Source organism: Rhodotorula graminis (assembly GCF_001329695.1).
Source record: "Rhodotorula graminis WP1 unplaced genomic scaffold RHOBAscaffold_3, whole genome shotgun sequence".
Lineage (NCBI taxonomy): Eukaryota > Fungi > Basidiomycota > Microbotryomycetes > Sporidiobolales > Sporidiobolaceae > Rhodotorula > Rhodotorula graminis.
In genome coordinates this window covers 145478-163796 of record NW_017264930.1, presented here as the reverse complement: position 1 = coordinate 163796, position 18319 = coordinate 145478, and the positions used below count along the sequence as shown (strand labels likewise).

The following is an 18319-nucleotide window of genomic DNA, read 5'->3' as shown; positions in this document are numbered from 1 at the left end:
TCCGAGGCAAGCTGTGGAGCGTGAGGTCGCTCGAGGGAGCGGCAACTCGGGAGGATGGCGACGGCGACTGAGACTCGAGGCGGAGCAGTTTCGACCCGCGCCAGGGAGCAGGAAGGTGCTTGACAGCATGCAGGTGCTCTAGCACACTGCAGAGCGAGTCGAGCGCGAGAGCTGGGCGAGGTCGAGGGAGGAGAATGAGCGACCCAGTTCCTGCTCGTCAACACTCGCCGCCTCGCCCAGAGCGACCCGTGCTGCCTGTCAGAGCACTCGCCCGCTCTTACTACACGCCCTCCCGCCCTTTGTCGCCCACCCACACGCCCCCTCGTCGTCCTCGCACCCTCATCGCCTCGTCCCCCTCTCCGCCCTCATCACCATGGCGCCCCCGCCTCGCCCGGGCTCGGCAGCGTCGTCAGCAGGGCCCTCGAGCGGCTCGCTCCTCCCGCCAAAGCCGAGCGGCCTCCCCGACCGCCCGACCCTCCCCCTCGGCAAGGCCGCTCCCTCCGACCCCGACCGCGAGGAGGGCGAGGAGCTCGACGACGGCCCGCCCGCGCTTCCTGCGCCAAGGCGGCGAGGAGGGCGTGGACGATCGTCTCGAGGAGGCGGCGGCGGCGGCGGCGGCGGCGGCGGGGGAGGTGGGCCGCCCCGACGCGGCCGCAGCCCCAGCTTCGACCGCGACCGCGACGACCGCTTCTTCGGCAGGGGCGGTCCGCCTGCAGGCCCGCCCCGCTTCGATCCGTACCTCGACGACCGCGACAGGCGCGGCCCGCCTCGAGGTGGACCTCGCGGCCGGCCGAGGTCAAGGAGCCCGAGTCCGTCGAGGAGCTTCCGCAGCGGGAGGAGCTGGAGCCGCAGCAGGAGCAGGAGCCCGCCGCCGATGAGGAGGGGTGGGCCGCTGGGACCAGGGTACGGCAGGAGAGGCGGAGGAGGGTTCAGGGACTCGCCCCCGATGCGCCGCAGGCCCATGTCGAGGTCGCCTCCTCGTACGTCCCCCTCGTTCTCTCTCTTCCTCTCTTTCCTGTCGCTCGCCGAACCTGTGATTGACTCTTTGCCGCCCTGACCCGCAGCCTACTCGCGTCGTTCCATGTCGCGCAGCGGCTCGCCGCCACCACGTCGCTACGGCGGCCCTCCCTCCCCCGACTTCCGCCGTCGCTCCCCACCGCCTCGCGGCGGCGGCGGCGGCTACGGACCGCCTCGCGGCCGCAGCATGTCACGCTCTCCTCCTCCCTTCAACCGCCGATACCCGTCACCGGGCCCTCCCCCGAGGCGCAGGTCGCGCTCGCCCCCTCCTCACGGCTACCGCGGCGGACGTCGCCGTCCGTCCTTCTCCCGCTCGCCACCGCCACCACTTCCTCCTCCCTCGCACGCACCCTTCACCAACCGGCTCGGCTCGAGGCGCGACCTCGCTGCCGCCGCCGCCGGTTCCGCCATCGACGACGACGACGACATGATTTTCCGCAAAGCTCGCCGCGCCTCTCGCTCCGAGTCGCTCGCCCCCGGTCCTGGCAGCGCCGTCGGCGGACCATCATCGTCGGTGCCCCGACCGCTGCCGTCGCAGAGCGCTGCGGCGAGCCAGCACTTTGGGCGCAGGCGCGTCTCGCGATCGCCCATGTCGCCCTCGCCGCCTCCTCCGCCCAAGCGCGCCCTGTCGCCCGACCCGTACGCGAGCTCATGGCGTCGCTCGCCGTCGCCGCCGCCTCGCAGCAGGCCGTCGCGCTTCCGGTCGCCGACGCCGCCGCCTCGCGAGCGCGAGCGCGAGCGCGAGCGCGACCAGCGCGGCGGCTTCTCGCCTCCTCCTGCGGCGGCGGGCTCGTCGAGGCCGACGTCGCCGGGCCCGTCTCGCTCGGCGGCGCCTTCGTTAGTCCCGACCGGGCCTCGCGGCTTCCGGCCCATCGGCGAGCAGGGCAGCTCGGCGGGCGCCAACTCGATCCCGACGGGCCCGAGGAACCGCTGCACGTCGCTCGCGAGCGCGTCGCCGGCCGGTCACGCACCAGGCGCAGGAGCCAAGGCGCCGCCGACGGGCCCGAGGGCGTGGCGGTCGGGCCACGCTGCGCCCGTCGCCGGCTCGTCGTCGTCGCCCGGAGCGGCGCCCTCAGCGTCGGCCGCCGCACCTCCTCCAGGTCGCGCGCCGAGCGAGACGCCGCCGCCGCCGCCGCCGACCGAGGCCGAGCTCGCCGCTCAAGCCGCCGAGGACGCGCGTCGCGCCGCCGAGCAGCTCGCGCGGGACGAGGCGCGTCAGGCTGAGCAGCGGGCGCGCGACGAGCAGCGCATGCAGGAGCGCGAGCAGCAGAGGGTCAAGTGGGAGGTCGAGGAGCGCAGGAGGAAGCTCGGCAGGTGGTTGCCGAGGGCGGCGGGAGGGATCCTCGCGAGCGTGCCGGGCGTGCAGGGCAGCTGGATGATCAGCCCCGGGACCGAGTACGAGGCCGAGGTGCGTCCCACACGTCTCTCTTTCTCCCCTCGCGGTGCGAGGGGCATGCCTCGTGCCGTGCGCAAGCTCTCGAGCCGCCGGCCGTTGCTCACACCTCTTCTCTCCTCTCCCTTTGCGCCCTCTCGCCCCGCAGATCATCCGCCTCCGCCGCGAGCGCCTCAACTCGTTCCCCACGCTCCACTCGCACCTCCTCGCCTCGGCCAAACTCGACCTCGCCCTCGCCGCCGCGCAGAGCGACGCAAACTCGGCGCGGGAGCGCACGAAGCTCGCCGGCGGGATCACGTCTACGGGAGGGGTTGGGATGGGGTCGGGTTACTGAGACGGGTGCGAGTGCGAGGGCAGTAGCGAGGAGGGAGTGCAACGGGGCGGTCGAGCTGCTCGAGCGCGCGAGCGAGGGACGGGTTCGGCTTCTCTCTTCCTGCGCTTCCTGCGCCCCTGCGCGCACGTCCTGCGGCGCTCGACAGCGTGCTCGTCGCCTGCGCGCAGCTTTACACGACGCTCGGACCTGTGCGGCGACCGTGCAGCGAGGTGATCGTCGTCCCGGCCGAGTCCGCTCGAGCGGGTGGACGGCCCTTCCACTTCCTCTCGTCCCTTCAACTCTAGTTCGCGCATGACGACGAGCCTTTTCGGCCTGTGCGGCACGGGCTGCAGCACTACATACGGGCGCGCTTCCGCCCACGACCCGAGCGCGCTCCCTCCCCAGCTCTCCTCCCTCCTTCCCCACCTCGACCTCCTCGACCATGCTGTCGACGACGCTCGCCCTGCTCGCACTTGCACCTCTGCTCGCCTGTGCGCAAGACTTCAGCCTCATCTACCCGACCGAGCGCACCCTGCGCAGCGAGCGAGGCGGATGTGCGTGATCCTCTTCTCTCCTCCTCTCTGTCTCCCCGTGACGACGTACTGGCTCTTTCACGCACAGCCTGCTTGCCTCGTCCCGACAACGCCTCGTCTGCGCCGTTCCGCACGCCCATCCCGCTGTCCGGCGCGACCCCTGTCGTCCTGCGCACCACCGCGGACAAATACACCGTGTACGACAGCGCGATCGTCTGGGGCGAGAACCCGATCATCCTGTCGACCTCGGGCGGCAACGCGACGCTCGCCAACGGCACCGAGTACTGGTACGACAACACGGTCTTTGACGACCAGCGTGCGGCTCGAGAAGAAGGGCAGGTGCGTCCGTAACTCTCTCTTTTCCTCGTCCTCGTCGCGGCGACACGCCTGACTCGCCGCTCCTACAGTTCTGCATCACGTTCGACATGTCAAACTCGGCAACGGCCAACACGACGAACGTCAAGGGCACGCCGCCGCAGAATCCTCGCGTCGGCTCAGTCGGAACCCTCGTGTGCGTCCCTCCTCCCTCGAGCCCGAGGCTCTCGGCTGACACTCAACCCGTCGCGACTCACAGGGTGAGCTATACTCCCGGCTCGAGCAACACGTCGGCCAACTCGCTCGTCTGCGCCGACGTCGTGGTCGTTGACGACTACTCGTTCCCCGACAACGTCACCAAGGATTCGTGCCAGGCGCTACAGCCGGCGTCCGACGCCGTCACGTCGTCGAATGGGAGCTCGGGCGCGTGGCGTGTGCGTGCTGGCGGGCTCGTCGGCGCCGCAGCAGTCGTTGTTGGGCTCGCCGTCCTCGTTTGAGCTCTCGCCCTCTCGACGTGCGGCGCGGTTCTCCCTCTTTTCGGGCTCGAGTCGTACTCAAGCAGTATCTCATGTCAATACAGCATTGTTCTCGTTCCTGCATCGAGCGAGAGGCGGCGCCTTTGTCGGAAACTCGGTTTGAGAAGGTCGACGTGTTGGCGACGAGCTCGCGAGCGGTCCTCACTCTCTGTCCGTTCGCTCTGCTACCTTCTTTGTCTGTGATCGTAGACGCACGAAAGAAAGAGTAACAGCGCAGCGAAGCAGGGCGCCCCGAGAGCGCAGGCTCGAACGAGGACTGTCGCTTTCTCCGGGTCTCTCTGTTGCTGCGGGTGCAGGTCAAGCCACTCCCTGAGCACCTCATCCACGGTCTCAAGAGCGCAGAAACGCTCACAGTGGAGGATTGAGCGCGCTTGCGATGTCGCCTCGACGTCCTCCGCTGCGCTCTCGCTCGCGTCGAGACGCGCACCGTCTCCTCGCTCGTCCACCTCGACAGCTCGCTCCACCTGCTGGACAACTAGCTCACAGAGCTCCACATCTACCTGGGCACACCCGCATCCGCCCCGCCGCCCTCTACGCCGCACCCTCGACCCGTCTCGCCTCATCAACCTCTCGCCTCGGAGCCGGCTCCTCGTCTCGACCCAGCATGGCCGCCGACCCGAGCAAGCTCGTCATCAGCCCGCACGCAGATGGACTGGCACGCCTCACCTTCTCGCCCGATGGCCAGTGCGTCTCCCCTTGCCCCCTCCTCGTCCTCCTCGTCCGTCCCCCCGCGCTGACCTCGTTCCCTCCTGCCAGCTACCTGTACACGTGCGGCTATGAAGGCCTGATGCGCATCTTCGACTCGCGGCTCGACGTTGACAACACGGTCGAGCCGGCCGTCATCGAGTTCCACGAGGACGCCGTCGTGTCCATCTCGGCAACGGTGCGCCCTCGCTTCCTCTCGCCTCAGGTCCGGGCGCGACCGCTGACCTCCTTCACACCCTGCAGAACGACCTCTTCGCGTCGGCCTCCGAGTCGGGCCAAGTCGTCTTGCACGAGGCCGGCTCGACCGACCTCGAGGGCTTCCTCACCCGGTTCTCCCTGCCGGCACGCAGTGTCCGCTTCGACCCACGTGGCAAGCGCGCTGTCGTCACGTCGGACGAGGTCATCGCCAAGGTCATCGACGTCAAGGACAAGACCAAGGTGCAGATCCTCACGGGCCACTCGAGGTCGATCCGCGAGGCGAGCTGGAGTCCCGACGGGCAGTTTGTCGTGCGTCGCGAGCCCTCTCTCAGCTCTCCTGCATCCGAGAAGGCCAACTGACACTCTGGGTACATTCGCGCAGACAACGAGCTCGGTCGACGGCACGATCCGCGTGTGGCAGCTCGACGCCGGGACCGAGCCGACCTGCGTCCAGGTCATCGATGGGATCATCACGGCAGAAGACGCCGAGTGCGTCCTCTTTCTCTCCCTCGACGTCCTCCCGAGCGGCCCGACTCACCCTGCCCTCATCGCCTCGCAGCTCGGAGTACTCGGTCGAGGTCATCTGGCACCCGGCGGGCAAGTTCTTCGTCGTCGCGAGCAAGGACAACGGTGCGCCCAAGCTTTCATTTCTCCTTTTGCGACTCTCACTGACTCGTACCTCCCCACAGATATCGCCGTCGTCTCGCGCGAGACGTGGCAGAAGACGGGCACCTTTTCGCTCAAGGAGGGCGGCGGGGTGCGTCTCGCGCTCTCTCGCAGCCTCTCCCGCGCCGGTACTGACACTCCCCTCTCTCGCAGCGCGTCTCTTCTCTCGCCTTCTCGGCCAACGGCCTGTACCTCGCGTCGGCTTCGCTCGCCGGCGACCTCCTCGTCTGGTCGGTCAAGGACCGCAAGGTCGTCAGCCGCACGCCGCACGCGCACGGCCTCATCACGAGCCTCGCCTTCCACCCTGCGCCGACGGCCAACTCGCTCGCCTACATCGACAACAAGGGCCAGCTCACGCGCTGGCAGAACCCGGTCCCGACCGACCTTCCCGCGCCGACGCATGCTCGCGCACCGCCGGCGCCCAAGGAGGCCGTCGCCAAGAAGGCGTCGGCCCAGAACGGCGGGCGCAGGCGCAGCGACTCGGCGTCGACGTCGACTAGCTCGCACGCTGGCGGCGAAGACGGCAACAAGAAGGGCGCCCTCTTCCGCAAGGACCAGGCGTCCCACGACGAGTTTGGCGACCTCGACCTCGGCGACGACTGGCTCGAGGACGACATTGGCGACCGCCTCGAGGGCGAGCTCGACGCGGTCGACGTCGACGGCGCAGACGAGCACGACCCGTTCGCCGACGATGTGCCGGTGCCGGGCATGGACGGCGGGCGCAACGGGCCGGCGGGCTTCTCGCGGGCAAGGTCGGCGCCGATTGCGGGCAAGGCGTACGGCGTACAGCGAGGGCAGGCGCCGTTCCAGCCGGGAGCGACGCCGTGGAGGGAGAAGCGGCGTTACCTCGGTCCGTCTTCCTCTCTCTCTCTCTTCTCGCCCGCCCACCCGACGACCCCGCGACTCACACTCCTCGCCTCGGTTCGCAGCGTTCAACATGATTGGCTTCATCTCGGCCGTCGACCGAGACGAGTCGCAGTCGGTCACGATCGACTTTCACGACCGCAGCTCGCACGTCGCGACCAAGTTCGAGGACAAGATGAAGTACGACAAGGCGAGCTTGGGTGCGTCTCCCTTTATCTCTCTCTCTCGACCCTTCCCTTGTCGACGGCGAGCGCGGTATTGATGCCCTGCTGGTGCGCAGGCGAGCTCGGCGCCATCTTTTCGTGCCCGGCGATCGACGACCACCCGGCGCAGCTCTTCTACAAGCCGTACCAGTCGTGGACCTCGCTCGTCTCGTGGCCCATGTCGCTCCTCGCCGGCGAGCAGGTGACGGCGCTCGCGCTCGGCGGCGGCGGCCTCTCGTCGACCGACGCGCTCGCGTTCGACGACCCGACGGTCGGCCTCGGCGGCAGCGGCACGGCCCTCGTCGCCACCTCGCGCGGCTTCGTGCGCTTCATCAGCGGCGCCGGCCTGCAGAAGTACGTGTGGAACGTCGGCGAGGAGGTGGTCGCGCTCGCGGCGGCGCGCGATTGGGCCGTCATCGTGCACCGGGCGAGCGGCGGCGCAGCCGGGCTCGAGTACGCCCTCGTCGACACGGACACGTTCGAGTTCGTCCAGCAGGGCAAGGTGCCGCTCGTGCACGGGACGTCGCTCGCCTGGATCGGCTTCTCGAACGACGGCGTGCGTCCTCTTCCTCTTCCTCTGTCCCTCCCTCGTCCCTCCCTCTCTCTCGACGCACCTCTAACGCTCGTCGCCTGCCACAGATCCCCGTCATGTACGACTCGGCCGGCATGCTCTCGATCCTCGACCGCTCGCGTCGGCCTCGGCAAGCGCGGTGGGTGCCCGCCCTCGACACCCAGTCGCTCGCTCGCCGCGAGGGCAAGCAGGAGGCGTACTGGCCCGTCGGCGTCACCGAGCAGCAGCTTCATGTCGTCATCCTGAAGGTGCGCCCCCTGTCCCCCTCAAGTCTTGCGTCGCGCGCCGTCACTGACTCTTGCGACGAGAACAGGGCGGCGAGCAGCACCCGCACTTCCCGACACCGCTCCTCCAGGAGCTCGACCTCCAGTTCCCGCTCCTCAGCATGGACGTCCCGGCCGGCCAGCTCGCCGAGAAGCACCTGCGCGAGTCGCTCTTTGTTCAGCACCGCAAGGACGGCGCGCCCGCCGACGACTACTCGCTCAAGACGGAGCTCGCGCGCGAGGAGGTCCAGGTCGACAAGCACATGCTCCTCGCAATCCAGGCGTTCTGCAAGGCCGACAAGCTCGAGGCCGCCCTCGACGCCGTCCTCCTCTTGACGCAGCCGGCGTCGCTCATCGCCGCGAGCAAGGTCGCCGGCTTCTTCACCCTGCCGGCGCTCCAGGAGCGCATCGAGCTCGTACAGCAGATGCGCGACGACGCCGCCGACCCGGACGAGGCCGCCCTCAAGCGCCAGAGCAAGTGGGCCCACCTCGTCGACGACCGCTACGTCTCGGCCGGCGGCGTCCCCTCGGCCGCGTCGCACTCACGCGGCGGCATGGCGGCGCCGGCCGCCGCCGACCTGTTTGCGCCGCGAGCGCCGACGGGCACGCCCGCGTTCGGCACGGCGCAGCGCCGGTCGTTCGGGACGCCGAGCGCGAGCGCGACGCCGGCGAGCTCGTCGAGGGCGTTCGGCTCGGCGGCGGTGCCGTCGTCCAAGAAGCGCAAGAGCTTTGCGAACGGTGCGGGCGTGAGCATGGCGGGCAGTGACGGCGCCGAGATGCAGCTCGACGGCGAGGACGACGACGAGGACGAGCGGGGCGGCCTGGTGCTCGGTGGCGAGGACGAGCCCGTGTCGAGCCCGAAGCGGATGCGGCTCGGCAGCGACGAGCCGGAGGAGCTCGACGACGAGGACCTTGAGGAGCACGAGGCGCGACCGGCGCCACCAAAGAAGGGTACGTCTTCGCCTTTCCCTCTCGCACGGTCCCTCTCTCGGTCCCGCAACTGACCGTCTCGTCCCTCCCGCAGCGCTCAACCCGTTCGCCAAGCGTCCTGCTGTGCCCAAGCCCGCTCCTGCACCTGCCGCCAACCCGTTCGCCGACAAGAAGGCGGGCAAGGCCAAGGACCTCGGGAGGACCGACAGCTTCTTCCACCGGGTCGAGGGCAAGGAGGCTCCTGCGCCAAAGGGTGCGTCCCTCTCCTCCTCTCCCTCAGTCCTCGCGCACCTCGTACTGACTCGTTGATCGTGCGCGCAGCCAAGGGCAAGGGCAAGGCGGCATCGGCGGCATCGTCGACCTCGACCAAGAAGGGCAAGGAGGTCGTCAGCAGCGGCGCCAAGCAGCTCACGCTGTTCGGCGCGCCTCCTCCAGGCGCCAAGGCCGACTCGGCGACCAAGGCGTCGAGCAACAAGAAGCGCAAGGCGTCGGCCGCGCCGCCGACCGAGGTGACGGCCCCGACGCCCTCTGCGACCCTGTCGACCTCGGCCACGACGACCGCCGGCTCGTCGTCGTCGTCGTCGACCTCGAAGCTCGACGCGTTCCGGCACAAGCCCAAGCCCGGGTCGGCCGCCGCCGCGGGGCTCGGCGCGTCGGTCGGAGCGCGCGAGTTGCCGCGCGAGGGCGAGGACATGGAGGAGACGCAGGTCGTCGACGAGACGCAGGAGGACGAGCCGGTCGGGCTCGCGAGGGAGCGCAGCGAGCTGAAGACGGTCAGGGAGGAGACCGAGGGTGCGGCGGCGCGAGGCGAGGACGAGACGCAGGAGGACACGCAGATGACCGAGACGCAGGTCGAGACGCAGCCTGCCACCGCCTCGGTGCGTCCTCTCCCTCCCTTTCTCTCGTCGTCGTCGTCGTCGTCGTCGTCAAGGAGAACCCCTACTGACACGCCCGCATGCCCACAGCCCTCGTCGCACAAGGAGAACGCTCGACCGTCGCCGGCCGCACAGCTCGACAGCGCTCAGGCCGCCGCGCCCAAGCCGGCTGGCACCGACGCTTCGCCCTCGCCTGCCGACGACGAGGCGTGAGCGCACTCGGTCCACTCGCCCGGGCACGCCCGTCTCTCGTTCTCTCTTTCCTCTCGCCCGTCGTCGTCCTGTACTTGTCCTTCTCGTTCTCGAGGCTGCATCGTCGTTCTCTATCGGTCGTTTTCCTCTCGGGGTTGCGAGCGAGGACGAGAGCGCAATGAGAGGGAGTACAAGGGCCTCGAGAGCCGGATACAGACAGGAGGGGGAGAGAGAAGAGCGCCCTCCTCGAGCTACACGTACAACACCCGCCTCGTCCTCCTTCCTCCCTCGAGCCGTCCCGTCCTCCGCCCCGCCCCGCCCCGCCGCCCATCTGCTCAGCAGCACCTCCCGCCAACGGCGCTCCCCGCCTCCTTTGCGAGGCTGATCCCGGGCAAGCTCGAGCCGGCCGACGACAACGACGACGAGCCGCGGCCGGCCTTCTTGCGCGACGCGAGCGAGGCTTGTGCGCGTGCGTGGACGAGGCGCGTGAGGGTGTTGAAGGCCTGCGAGAGGGGGCGGGAGGGGAGGGGCGAGGGCGAGAGGGGGCGAGAGGGGGCGAGAAAAGGGCGGGGAGGAGGCGAGAGAGCCGAGAGGGAGGGAGGGTGGAAGGGAGAGAAGGAGGGAGGAGAGAGCGATGTCAGTGACGGGTGCTCGAGACTGCTCGTCGACGGCGACCGCTCGCGACAGGCCTCGCCGAGCAGAACGACCGAGGGAGGCGCAGGCGCACGGACCCCTCGCCCAAGCTCGCGCACGCCGTCGCCGACCGCCGCGCCGACGGGCGAGAGGGGTAGAGTGAGAGAGAGAGGGGACCATCGACGCACCTCCTCGACGCCCTGCCCGCTCTTTGCGCTCGTCTCGACGTACCCCGCGAGCCCCTCCTCCCTCGCCCACTCCTCCGCCTCCTCCCTCTCGACCTCTCTCCGCTCGCCGCCCTCTGCCCCCTCGCCCTCGCCCAACACGTCGCCCTTGTTGCCGACGAGCAACACGAGCAGGTCGTCCTCGCCCCACGCGCGCAGGTCGGCGAGCCACCCGGCGCAGTTGGCGAACGACGAGTAGCTCGTGAGCGAAAAGACGAGGAGCGCACCGCCGGCGCCGCGGTAGTACGAGCGCGTGATGGCGCGGAAGGATTCCTGTGGCGTGTGTGTGGGTGCGGGACGTGGGAGGGGAAGGGCAGCAGGGGCGACGAGGCGGAAGACGAGGGGAGCAAGAGGAGGAGGAGGAAAGGTCGAGGGGTGCGGACGAGGCGGGTCAGTGGTGGCTCTGCGCATGCGGCACAAGCTGCAGAGGGCGAGTAGAGAGGGATGCTCGAGCGCACCTGGCCGGCCGTGTCCCAGATCTGCAGCTTGATGCGCTTGCCGGCGTCGTCGCCCTTCGGTGACCGAGCGGTGGCGAGGCGTCGGCGAGTCGAGGGAAGGTGTCGAAAGAGTGGCAGAGTGGAAGGAAGGAGGAGGAGAGTGAGCGATGCGCCCGTGCGAGACGAGGACGAGGACCGGGAAGGAGGACAGAGAGCGGCGCACCTCGTTGATCTCGACGATGCGGCTCCCGAACTCGACGCCGATGGCTGCGCGCAGGGTCTGTCGCGTCAATTACAGGCGCCTCACCAGTGCACGAGAGAGGCTGAGAGGAGGAGGACGACGAGGGGGACGCACTCGGTTCCGAGTGCTGCAGGAAGCGGTTGTCGGTGAGGCGCACGAGGAGGGACGACTTGCCGCACGCGGCGTCGCCGAGGAGGATCTGCTTCTGGATCTGTGGCCGCGTTCAGGGGGGGAGGGCGAGACGAGGTGAGCGAGGTGCCGGGGTGGGGCGGTGCTCGCCAGCTCGCAGGTCGGCTCGTGCGGCACTGTGGCCGCTCTGACCGAGAGAAAGGGGACGCACAAAGTCCCACGTCGCCATGCTGCACTGGATGGGAGCGAGAGGACGAGGTGGACAAAGCCGCCCCCGCCGCTCGCTCGCTCGCTCGACGCCCGTCCGGCTCGGCACCAACAGCCACACGGCTCGCACTCGCACGGCCCGCACTGCTCGCAAGACGCTCACAGGCAGGGTCACTGTCGGCGACCGGATCCGCGAGAAAGAGCTAGCTCTCGGTTCTCTCTCTCAAGCTCGTCGCTGAGGGAAGGGGAAACCGCATTTCTCATTCACCGCACCGACACCCGTCTATGCCCACGCCTGCCCGTCACCGACCACACCGGGTCCCGCCGCCGTCACGACGAGAGGGAGAGCGACGAGGGGTGGCGCGCCGAGGTTGCGAGAGGGGCGAAGGAGCTCGTTCGAGAGAGAGGGCGAGGGGGCCTTAGTGCTGCTCGGCCGTCGGGGGGACGATCCACTCCTGCGAGCGTCGGGTGCGAGTGCGTCAGTCTCTTGCGCTTCTGTGGTGCGAGGGCAAGCCCGACAGCGAGGCGACGAGTCGGGGCGAGACCGCCCTCCCCCTCGTCGCCGGCCCCGAGTCGCTCCTGGCACAGGACACGAGAGATAGAGGCGAAGCGACGCACAGCAGTGCCGGCCTTGCCGTTCTCCCACTTCTGGACCTTGAGGGTGACGGCCGCACGGCGCTCGGCCGCGACGCGCTGCTCCTCCTTGAGGGCCTGGCGGGTCGCACGCGCCGCGACCGAGACGTACTTGTTGAAGCTGTTGGGCGGACGTGGGTGTGTGTGGGTGTGTCGCGAGGGCGGGTCGGGACGGTTCAGGGTGGTGGGAGGAGGAGGGAGCGATGGGAGGAGGGGAGGGGAGCGAAGAGGTGGTCCGAGGGTGCAAGTGCGGGTCGAGGCGGGCCCATGAAGTGCAGCGAGTCGCGCCGGGGAGGTCGCAGGCGTGCGCAGGGCGCGAGAGGCGAGGGCGAAGGACGGGGGAGGAGGAAGTCGGGGGAGAGATGGTCAGCGACCAACTCGAAGAGACGGGACCCGCGGGTCGCTCGGGTCGGGGAGAGAGGGAGCAGGTGCGCACCTGAGGACTCCGCGCCAGGACATGGTGAGTGCGTGAGAAGGGGTGGAGGTGGGAGAGCGAGGCCTGTCTCGTCGCTCGTCGCCTCCTCCTCCTCCTCCTCCCCCGCGACCAGCTCCGGCCCTCTCGCTGGACACCACTGCGCACCTCGACTCGCATCCCTGGGCACTGTCAGTGCTCGCCCGCACGTGCTCGCGACGCCCGCCGACATGCTCGCCTCTGCTTCCTCCCGCTCCTCGACTTCGCCGCGTCGGCCTCGCCGCAGCCTGCTCCGCTCGCTCGATCCTGCGAGAGACGCTCTCGCACAGCTCTCGGGCGTCGCTCGCTCGCGCTCCAGGGCTCTCAATCTCGGCACGACACCGTTCCAGCCCTCGCTCCTCGAACAAGCTACAACACCCGCTCCCTCGGCCCCCCCTCGCCCGCTCAGCGCCGCCCGCTCGTCATCTCAGCCCACACCGGCAGCCGCTCGCGCCCACCACCGCTCGCAATCCCGCGCCCCGCCCCGTGATCGCCGCCCTCGCGCGCGCGCACCTCGTGCGGGTCGTCGGCACGGAACGTGACGGAGCACCGTCCCGCCGCCGCCGCGCTGCTCGACGCCGAGGCGAGGACGACAGCCGAGAGAGACACGGTCCAGGTCGTCGAGACGAGGCGGCGGGAGTGGCGCGAGAGGGTGCGGCGCGCGAGGGTCCAGGTGTCGGGGTGGGCGGGCGCGAGGGCCGAGGAAGGGGATGAGATGGGGCGGGGAGCTGTCGCGAAGAACGAGGGGCGAGGTCAGTCGAGGACCTGGAGCGTACCGAGAGGGAAAGAGAGAGGGAGAGAGGGAGAGAAGCCGGACCGCTCGCCTCGACCTCGACCACTTTCCCAACCTCGTCCTCGGCGCCCGGCAGCACGAAAGCCCACCTCCTGTACCTCTGCTCGTCCGCGTGCGCCTCGAGACAGTCAGGCACGCACGTCCGGACGGCGTGCTGCGGGGTCACGAGGCGCCAGGTGCCCTGCAGCGATACGACGAAGGAGCGCGCGGCGTGCGGCGCGGTCGGGAGCTCTGCGGCGGGGCGGGCTCGTCATCCTCGTGCTCAGGACGAGAGAGAGAACAGAGAGGGGGGGCGCACCGACGACCTCAGCCTCGTCGACGCCCGACCCGACGCCTCGGAACGCGAACAGCTCGCCGCCGTCGGGCTGGCGCACAAACGCCGCGATGCGGTCCGAGGGGCCCTCGAGCGCAAAGCTCGTGCTGCTCGTGCGAACGAGGCGACGCTCGGGCCACAGGGAGAGCGCGAGGCGGCGGGCGGGCTTGGGCGCTTTGCGAGAGAGGGAGGGGAAAAGAGAGGGTCAGTGCGACGGCGAGAAGGTGAGAGAGGAACCGGGGGACGCACTCGCGGACAGGCTCGCCCGGAACGAGACGTACACGTCGCTCTTCGGGTCGCCGCGCACGCCGAGGAAGCGCCACGAAGCGGCGCTCGGCGCGCCGCCCTCGCCCTCGAGGCGCAGGAACTGCCACCTGTCCGGCGCGGCGTCTGCTCGGTGACGGGGCGAGTCAGAGGGCGAGCGTGTGAAAGAGGAGAGAGTGGGACGCACCGGTACGAGGGACCTCGATCGTGCTGCGCGCGGTTTCGCCGAGGGAGGGCACGCTGCAGAAAGGGACGCGAGCGCCGTGGAGCACGCCGGTCAAGAGGACGTCGGCGTCGTGCACGACGACGGGCTTCTTCTCCATGACGAGGAACATGTCGTCGGCCTCTGTGCGTGGGCGAGAGAGTGTCAGTTGTTGCTCGAGACGCGAGAGGACGAGGAAGAGGACGCACCGCCAGGGAAGTCGATGCGGCCCGTCCACAGCTCGTCGCCGCCGGGCACGAGCGTCGACCACGACCCGCTGCGCCCGTCCCAGTACTGCATGAAGGCCTCGATGCGGTGCTTCATGGCGGCGACGGGCACCGTCTTGGCGTCGGCCGCGCGGTGGAAGCGAGAGAGGTGCCGCGAGAGGGACCAGGAGGAGAGAGGCTCGGCCATGGCGCGTCGGTACGACAAGGCGCAGGAGAGGGACAGCTCGAGCGTGTTGGAGAGAGAGAGCCTCGTGCTCGAGCTCAGCGACAGGCGTGCAGCGGAAGCATTTGCGGTCGGAGGAGCGTGCGTCCGCCGACCCTACCGGTCACTGCGGCGGTACACCGCTTCACGCGGACAGGAGAGTAGAGCGCATCAGAAGCGGGGAGAACGCTGCTCGGTGCTCGCTCGAGGCGGGCTGACGAGGCTCGCTCGAAGCGAAGGCCGGGAGGAGAGCGAGGAGGAGGACGGCGCTAGGAGCGAGCGACGCGGCGGACTGGCTGCAGCGGATGGACGCAGTGCTCCAGGGTGCACAGGAGCACACACCCGGCGAGTCAAGGCTGCAGCAGGTGCGGAGGTAAAGAGCCAAGCCTGCTCGTCGTCGTCGTCGCCGCTTCCTCTCGCACCGCTCGTTCGACACGAGCGCAGAGCCCTGCACGCGCTGCAGAGGTACACCAGCCATGCTCGGATGGTCGACCCAGCTCGGCAACAAGCTCTTGTGCGTCTCTCTCGTCCTCCCCTCCTCGTCCCCCCACTCAATGAGCCGGCACCTCCTTCCCTCGCCTCGTCCAGGCGCGATGAGCCACCCTGCCTGACCAAAGTCACCCTATGCCGACAGCGGCCCTGATCCCAAGCTCGAGTTCCGCAAGCCAGGCCAAGGGCTCGACTTGCTCGCGGGACCGGTGCGTTCTCATCCTCTCGCCTCCCTCTCTCGCGCCGAGCACTGACTCTGGCTCGCCTTGCCCGCCGCGCAGACGATCTCGATAGACGGTGCGTCACCCCCACCACCCTTAGAGACGAACTCCTCCTGACCCTCGCCTTCACGCAGCTCCTTACTGGAACCAGGTGCGGCTCGCCTCCTGCTCCTCTGCGACCCCCTCGCTCACTCGACACCGCCCTGCAGTACCTCACCATCTTTGACTCGCCCGCCGACCTTCCGCACCTCCTGCCCTCCCAAGCCCTCCTCCACGCCCTCCACCGCAACCCTCTCAACGTCCTCACCCTCGTCCACTTTGCCTCGTCGACCCTCTTCCGCCTCCTCGCGACGCCCGACTTCCCTCACGGCCACGACCACGCCCGCGAGGCTCTCAACGCCGTCCGCGTCCTGACGAGGGTCGTCCCGCTCCTCCTTGCGCCGCGCGGCGTCGACGCCGAGGGCTTTGCCGCCGTCGATGCGGTCGAGGACGAGCTGTTCTGGAGGCGAGAGCGGGTACCGGTCGCGCGTGAGATCGGCGAGGAGCCGGTTGGGGCGGCGCAGGCGGGTGCGGGGGCAGGAGCAGGAGGCGGGAACGAGGATGGGCAGTTCGTCCTCGAAGACGACGACGACGACGACGGCGCGGCGGCGGGCGACCCGCTCTCGTCCTCGACGCCCGCCGCATCGTCTTCGGCTGCACCTCGCGCCCAGGAGCCAGCGTATGACGAGCTGCCGCCGCTCGCCGTGCGCCTCCTCGGCGCGCTCGTCGACCTCCTGTTCGTCCCTGGCTTCACGGTCGCCGAGTCGCTCGCGGCGCCGCAGCCTACGGGTCACGAGGGCCGAAGCGTCGTAACCTACGCCATCTGGTGCGTCTCTCGCGCTCTCTTTCGCCCTCGCATCGCCCGGAACTCACGCACGTTCGCGCCCCTGCAGGGAGCCCGGCATCGCCTCGTCGACGCCCTCGCCGCCTCTCCCGACGTCGTACCTCACCGCCCGCGTCGAGATCCTCCGCCTCCTCACCCTCCTCATCTCGCTCCCCTCGCTCCTCACCCCGCCCCACCTCTTCCCGACCCTCCCGAACCGCTGGCGCGACGCCCTCGTGTCGGGCCTCGCCGCCGGCCACGGCGACCGCAACGTCGTCCTGTGCCTCCTGTGCTCGACGCTCAACGTCGCGCTCAACGCCGGCGCGGCGGCGAGCTCGGCCGGCACCGACGGCGAGTCGCTGCGTGCGAGGGCGGCGCGCCTCGCGGCCGACACGGCGAGGCGCACGGGCGCGTCGCCGTCGACGGCGGTCCTTGGTGGCGACCAGGCGTCGGCCAAGCAGGCGCTCGTCGGCGCGTCGCTGCACCTGCTCGGCGCCGTCCTCCTCGAGCATGCCCCGTCCGCCGACTCGCCCTCGCCTGCCGCCGCCGACCCGGGCCCGTCCTCGTCGCCAAACCTGTTCGCCTTCTACCTGTCGAGGCTGCACCGCCCGGCCGACCTGTCGTTCTTCGTCTCGGGCACGCTCGGCCTCGTCGAGTCGGCGCTCGCGGCTCCGCCCGTCGGCGGCCTCTTTGCCGGCGCCGCCGCAGCCGTCGCAGGCAGCGCCGGGCTCGGGACGAGCGGCGGAACTGGCGGCGGCAGCAGCGGCAGCAGCGGCGACGCGCGGCGCGACCCGGCGTGGGCGACCGAGGCGCTCGTCCTCTTGTCGCGCGCTTGGGCCCTCAACAAGAAGCTCGTCGCGCACGTCGCGCGCGACGTCGGCGGCGTCCCACCGCTCGTCAGCGCGCTCGAGGCGTGCACGCTCGAGTGGCGCGACGACGATGCGGCACTCGGGCTCGTGCGCGCGGCGAGCTTTGCGCTGCAGAGCGTGAGCGCCGAGGTGGGTGCGGCGGTGCTCGCGAGGGGCAACGAGGGCAGGGAGGAGCTCGCGAGGGTGCTGAGCGCGCCGATGGGCGTCGGGCTGGTCGGCGCGAGGTTGGCGAGCGTCGTGAGGCGGCTCGTCGCGGCGCAGGGGGTCGAGCTGCAGGGTGAGGGCGGTCGCGAGGGAAAGGGCGAGGACCGGGACGTCAGCTGTGCCGAGTTCATCACGGTGCGTCTCGCGTTCATCCCCGTCTTTCTCGCCGGCGCCTCTCGAGCGACGGAGGACTGACTTGGTGATTCCGGCGTCGCAGATATCCCTCCACGCCGTCCTCCTTCCCTCGCCTCACGTTCCCGCACACGCACCCTCGCGCACCGCCCTCTCGACCCTGTACCCGTCGCGCCTCCTCCTCTTGTCCAACCTGTCGCCGTTCGTGCGCGACCTCGGCCACGACGCCGCGACGAGGCTCGTGCGCGTCTGGCTCGCCTTCTCGGCGCCGAGCTGGGTCATGATGGAGGAGGGCAACCCGAGGCTCATGTTCTGTGAGTCTCTGCGAGCGCGTCCATGGCGACCTCCTCCTGTCAAGGCGCACAGGTCGTCTTCATGAACGAGCCCTCGTCCTGACTCCTTTCCTGCCGTGAAACCTTAAAAGCTTTAAAAGCCTTATATATTCTTTTTTTTCTTATAAAAGTCTGCCCTCGCCGTTCCGCATTCTGCGTCGTCCTCCCTCGCGCAAATTGACTGACACCCCTTTCTCTCGCCCGCAGAATCCCCACCTCCTCTACGCCCTCACCATCACCCTCAAGCGCCTCGAGCTCCTGTCCAACTTCACGCTCGCTCAGGGCATCGCCGAGGCGCGCCGTCTGCGCGCCGCTCGCCGCGACCGCCAAGCCGGGCGCGCCCTGTCGTCCATCTCGGAGGGCTCGACGGCCTCGAGCCTGCCGACCTCTTCCTCGTCGGCGCCACCGCTTGCGAGCGTCGCCGCAGGCACTGCCGACGTCGTCGGCGACGTCGACGGCGCGTCCGAGGTCGTGCGGGGCAAGCGGCCTGAGCGCGCCTTGTCGATCAGCAGCGTCGCCGACTTGAGCCTGACGGGCAGCCCGAGCCTCGGCAGCGGCGTTGCTGGCGGCGCAGGGTCGTCGAGGACGAGCTTGGCGCTGTACGATGACGAGGCGGCGGGCGAGAGGCCGTTCGTCGGCAAGAACGGGTTCGTGCCGAGCGAGGAATGGGTTGCGAGCTG

At 69.9% G+C, this 18319-nt stretch overlaps 6 protein-coding genes across 6 annotated transcripts; 4 read left to right on the top strand and 2 right to left on the bottom strand.

Annotated features, from left to right (window-relative positions):
• Positions 1-373: 373 nt before the first annotated feature.
• RHOBADRAFT_51743 (uncharacterized protein) lies at positions 374-2802 on the top strand (the record flags this gene model as incomplete). Its single annotated transcript, XM_018415994.1, has 3 exons — positions 374-980; positions 1065-2425; positions 2559-2802. The coding sequence occupies 3 exons, from the start codon at positions 374-376 to the stop codon at positions 2742-2744; spliced, it is 2154 nt and encodes a 717-aa protein (XP_018272795.1). The 3' UTR covers positions 2745-2802.
• Positions 2803-3165: 363 nt separating this feature from the next.
• On the top strand, positions 3166-4068 carry RHOBADRAFT_41952 (uncharacterized protein; the record flags this gene model as incomplete). The annotated part of the gene is made up of 4 exons (XM_018413982.1): positions 3166-3277; positions 3345-3595; positions 3664-3767; positions 3831-4068. 4 exons carry the CDS (start codon positions 3166-3168, stop codon positions 4066-4068), a joined length of 705 nt encoding a protein of 234 aa, XP_018272794.1.
• A 643-nt stretch (positions 4069-4711) lies between these two features.
• RHOBADRAFT_51742 (uncharacterized protein) lies at positions 4712-9595 on the top strand (the record flags this gene model as incomplete). Its single annotated transcript, XM_018415993.1, has 14 exons — positions 4712-4791; positions 4864-4990; positions 5056-5319; positions 5393-5499; positions 5570-5640; positions 5700-5767; positions 5830-6526; positions 6606-6740; positions 6821-7299; positions 7383-7562; positions 7628-8528; positions 8602-8760; positions 8829-9385; positions 9473-9595. The coding sequence occupies 14 exons, from the start codon at positions 4712-4714 to the stop codon at positions 9593-9595; spliced, it is 3948 nt and encodes a 1315-aa protein (XP_018272793.1).
• Positions 9596-9909: 314 nt separating this feature from the next.
• On the bottom strand, positions 9910-11467 carry RHOBADRAFT_31333 (uncharacterized protein; the record flags this gene model as incomplete). Its single annotated transcript, XM_018412961.1, has 6 exons — positions 9910-10077; positions 10396-10704; positions 10890-10943; positions 11092-11135; positions 11224-11320; positions 11450-11467. 6 exons carry the CDS (start codon positions 11465-11467, stop codon positions 9910-9912), a joined length of 690 nt encoding a protein of 229 aa, XP_018272792.1.
• Positions 11468-12858: 1391 nt separating this feature from the next.
• RHOBADRAFT_51740 (uncharacterized protein) lies at positions 12859-14515 on the bottom strand (the record flags this gene model as incomplete). The annotated part of the gene is made up of 6 exons (XM_018415992.1): positions 12859-13257; positions 13347-13553; positions 13621-13809; positions 13885-14025; positions 14087-14245; positions 14311-14515. 6 exons carry the CDS (start codon positions 14513-14515, stop codon positions 12935-12937), a joined length of 1224 nt encoding a protein of 407 aa, XP_018272791.1. The 3' UTR covers positions 12859-12934.
• A 454-nt stretch (positions 14516-14969) lies between these two features.
• RHOBADRAFT_51739 (uncharacterized protein) lies at positions 14970-17898 on the top strand. The gene is made up of 8 exons (XM_018415991.1): positions 14970-15044; positions 15165-15228; positions 15301-15316; positions 15375-15391; positions 15450-16105; positions 16173-17310; positions 17393-17621; positions 17846-17898. Coding segments are annotated over exons 1-8 (2160 nt in total). The 5' UTR covers positions 14970-15006; the 3' UTR covers positions 17848-17898.
• The last annotated feature ends 421 nt before the right edge of the window (positions 17899-18319 follow it).

Bases quoted from the DNA above. Each gene is read 5' to 3' on its own strand.
- RHOBADRAFT_51739 (XM_018415991.1), top strand. From the start codon at position 15,007: ATGCTCGGATGGTCGACCCAGCTCGGCAACAAGCTCTT. The intron at 16,106-16,172 runs GTGCGTCTCTCG...GCGCCCCTGCAG, and splicing joins GTCGTAACCTACGCCATCTG to GGAGCCCGGCATCGCCTCGT. The intron at 17,311-17,392 runs GTGCGTCTCGCG...CCGGCGTCGCAG, and splicing joins GCTGTGCCGAGTTCATCACG to ATATCCCTCCACGCCGTCCT.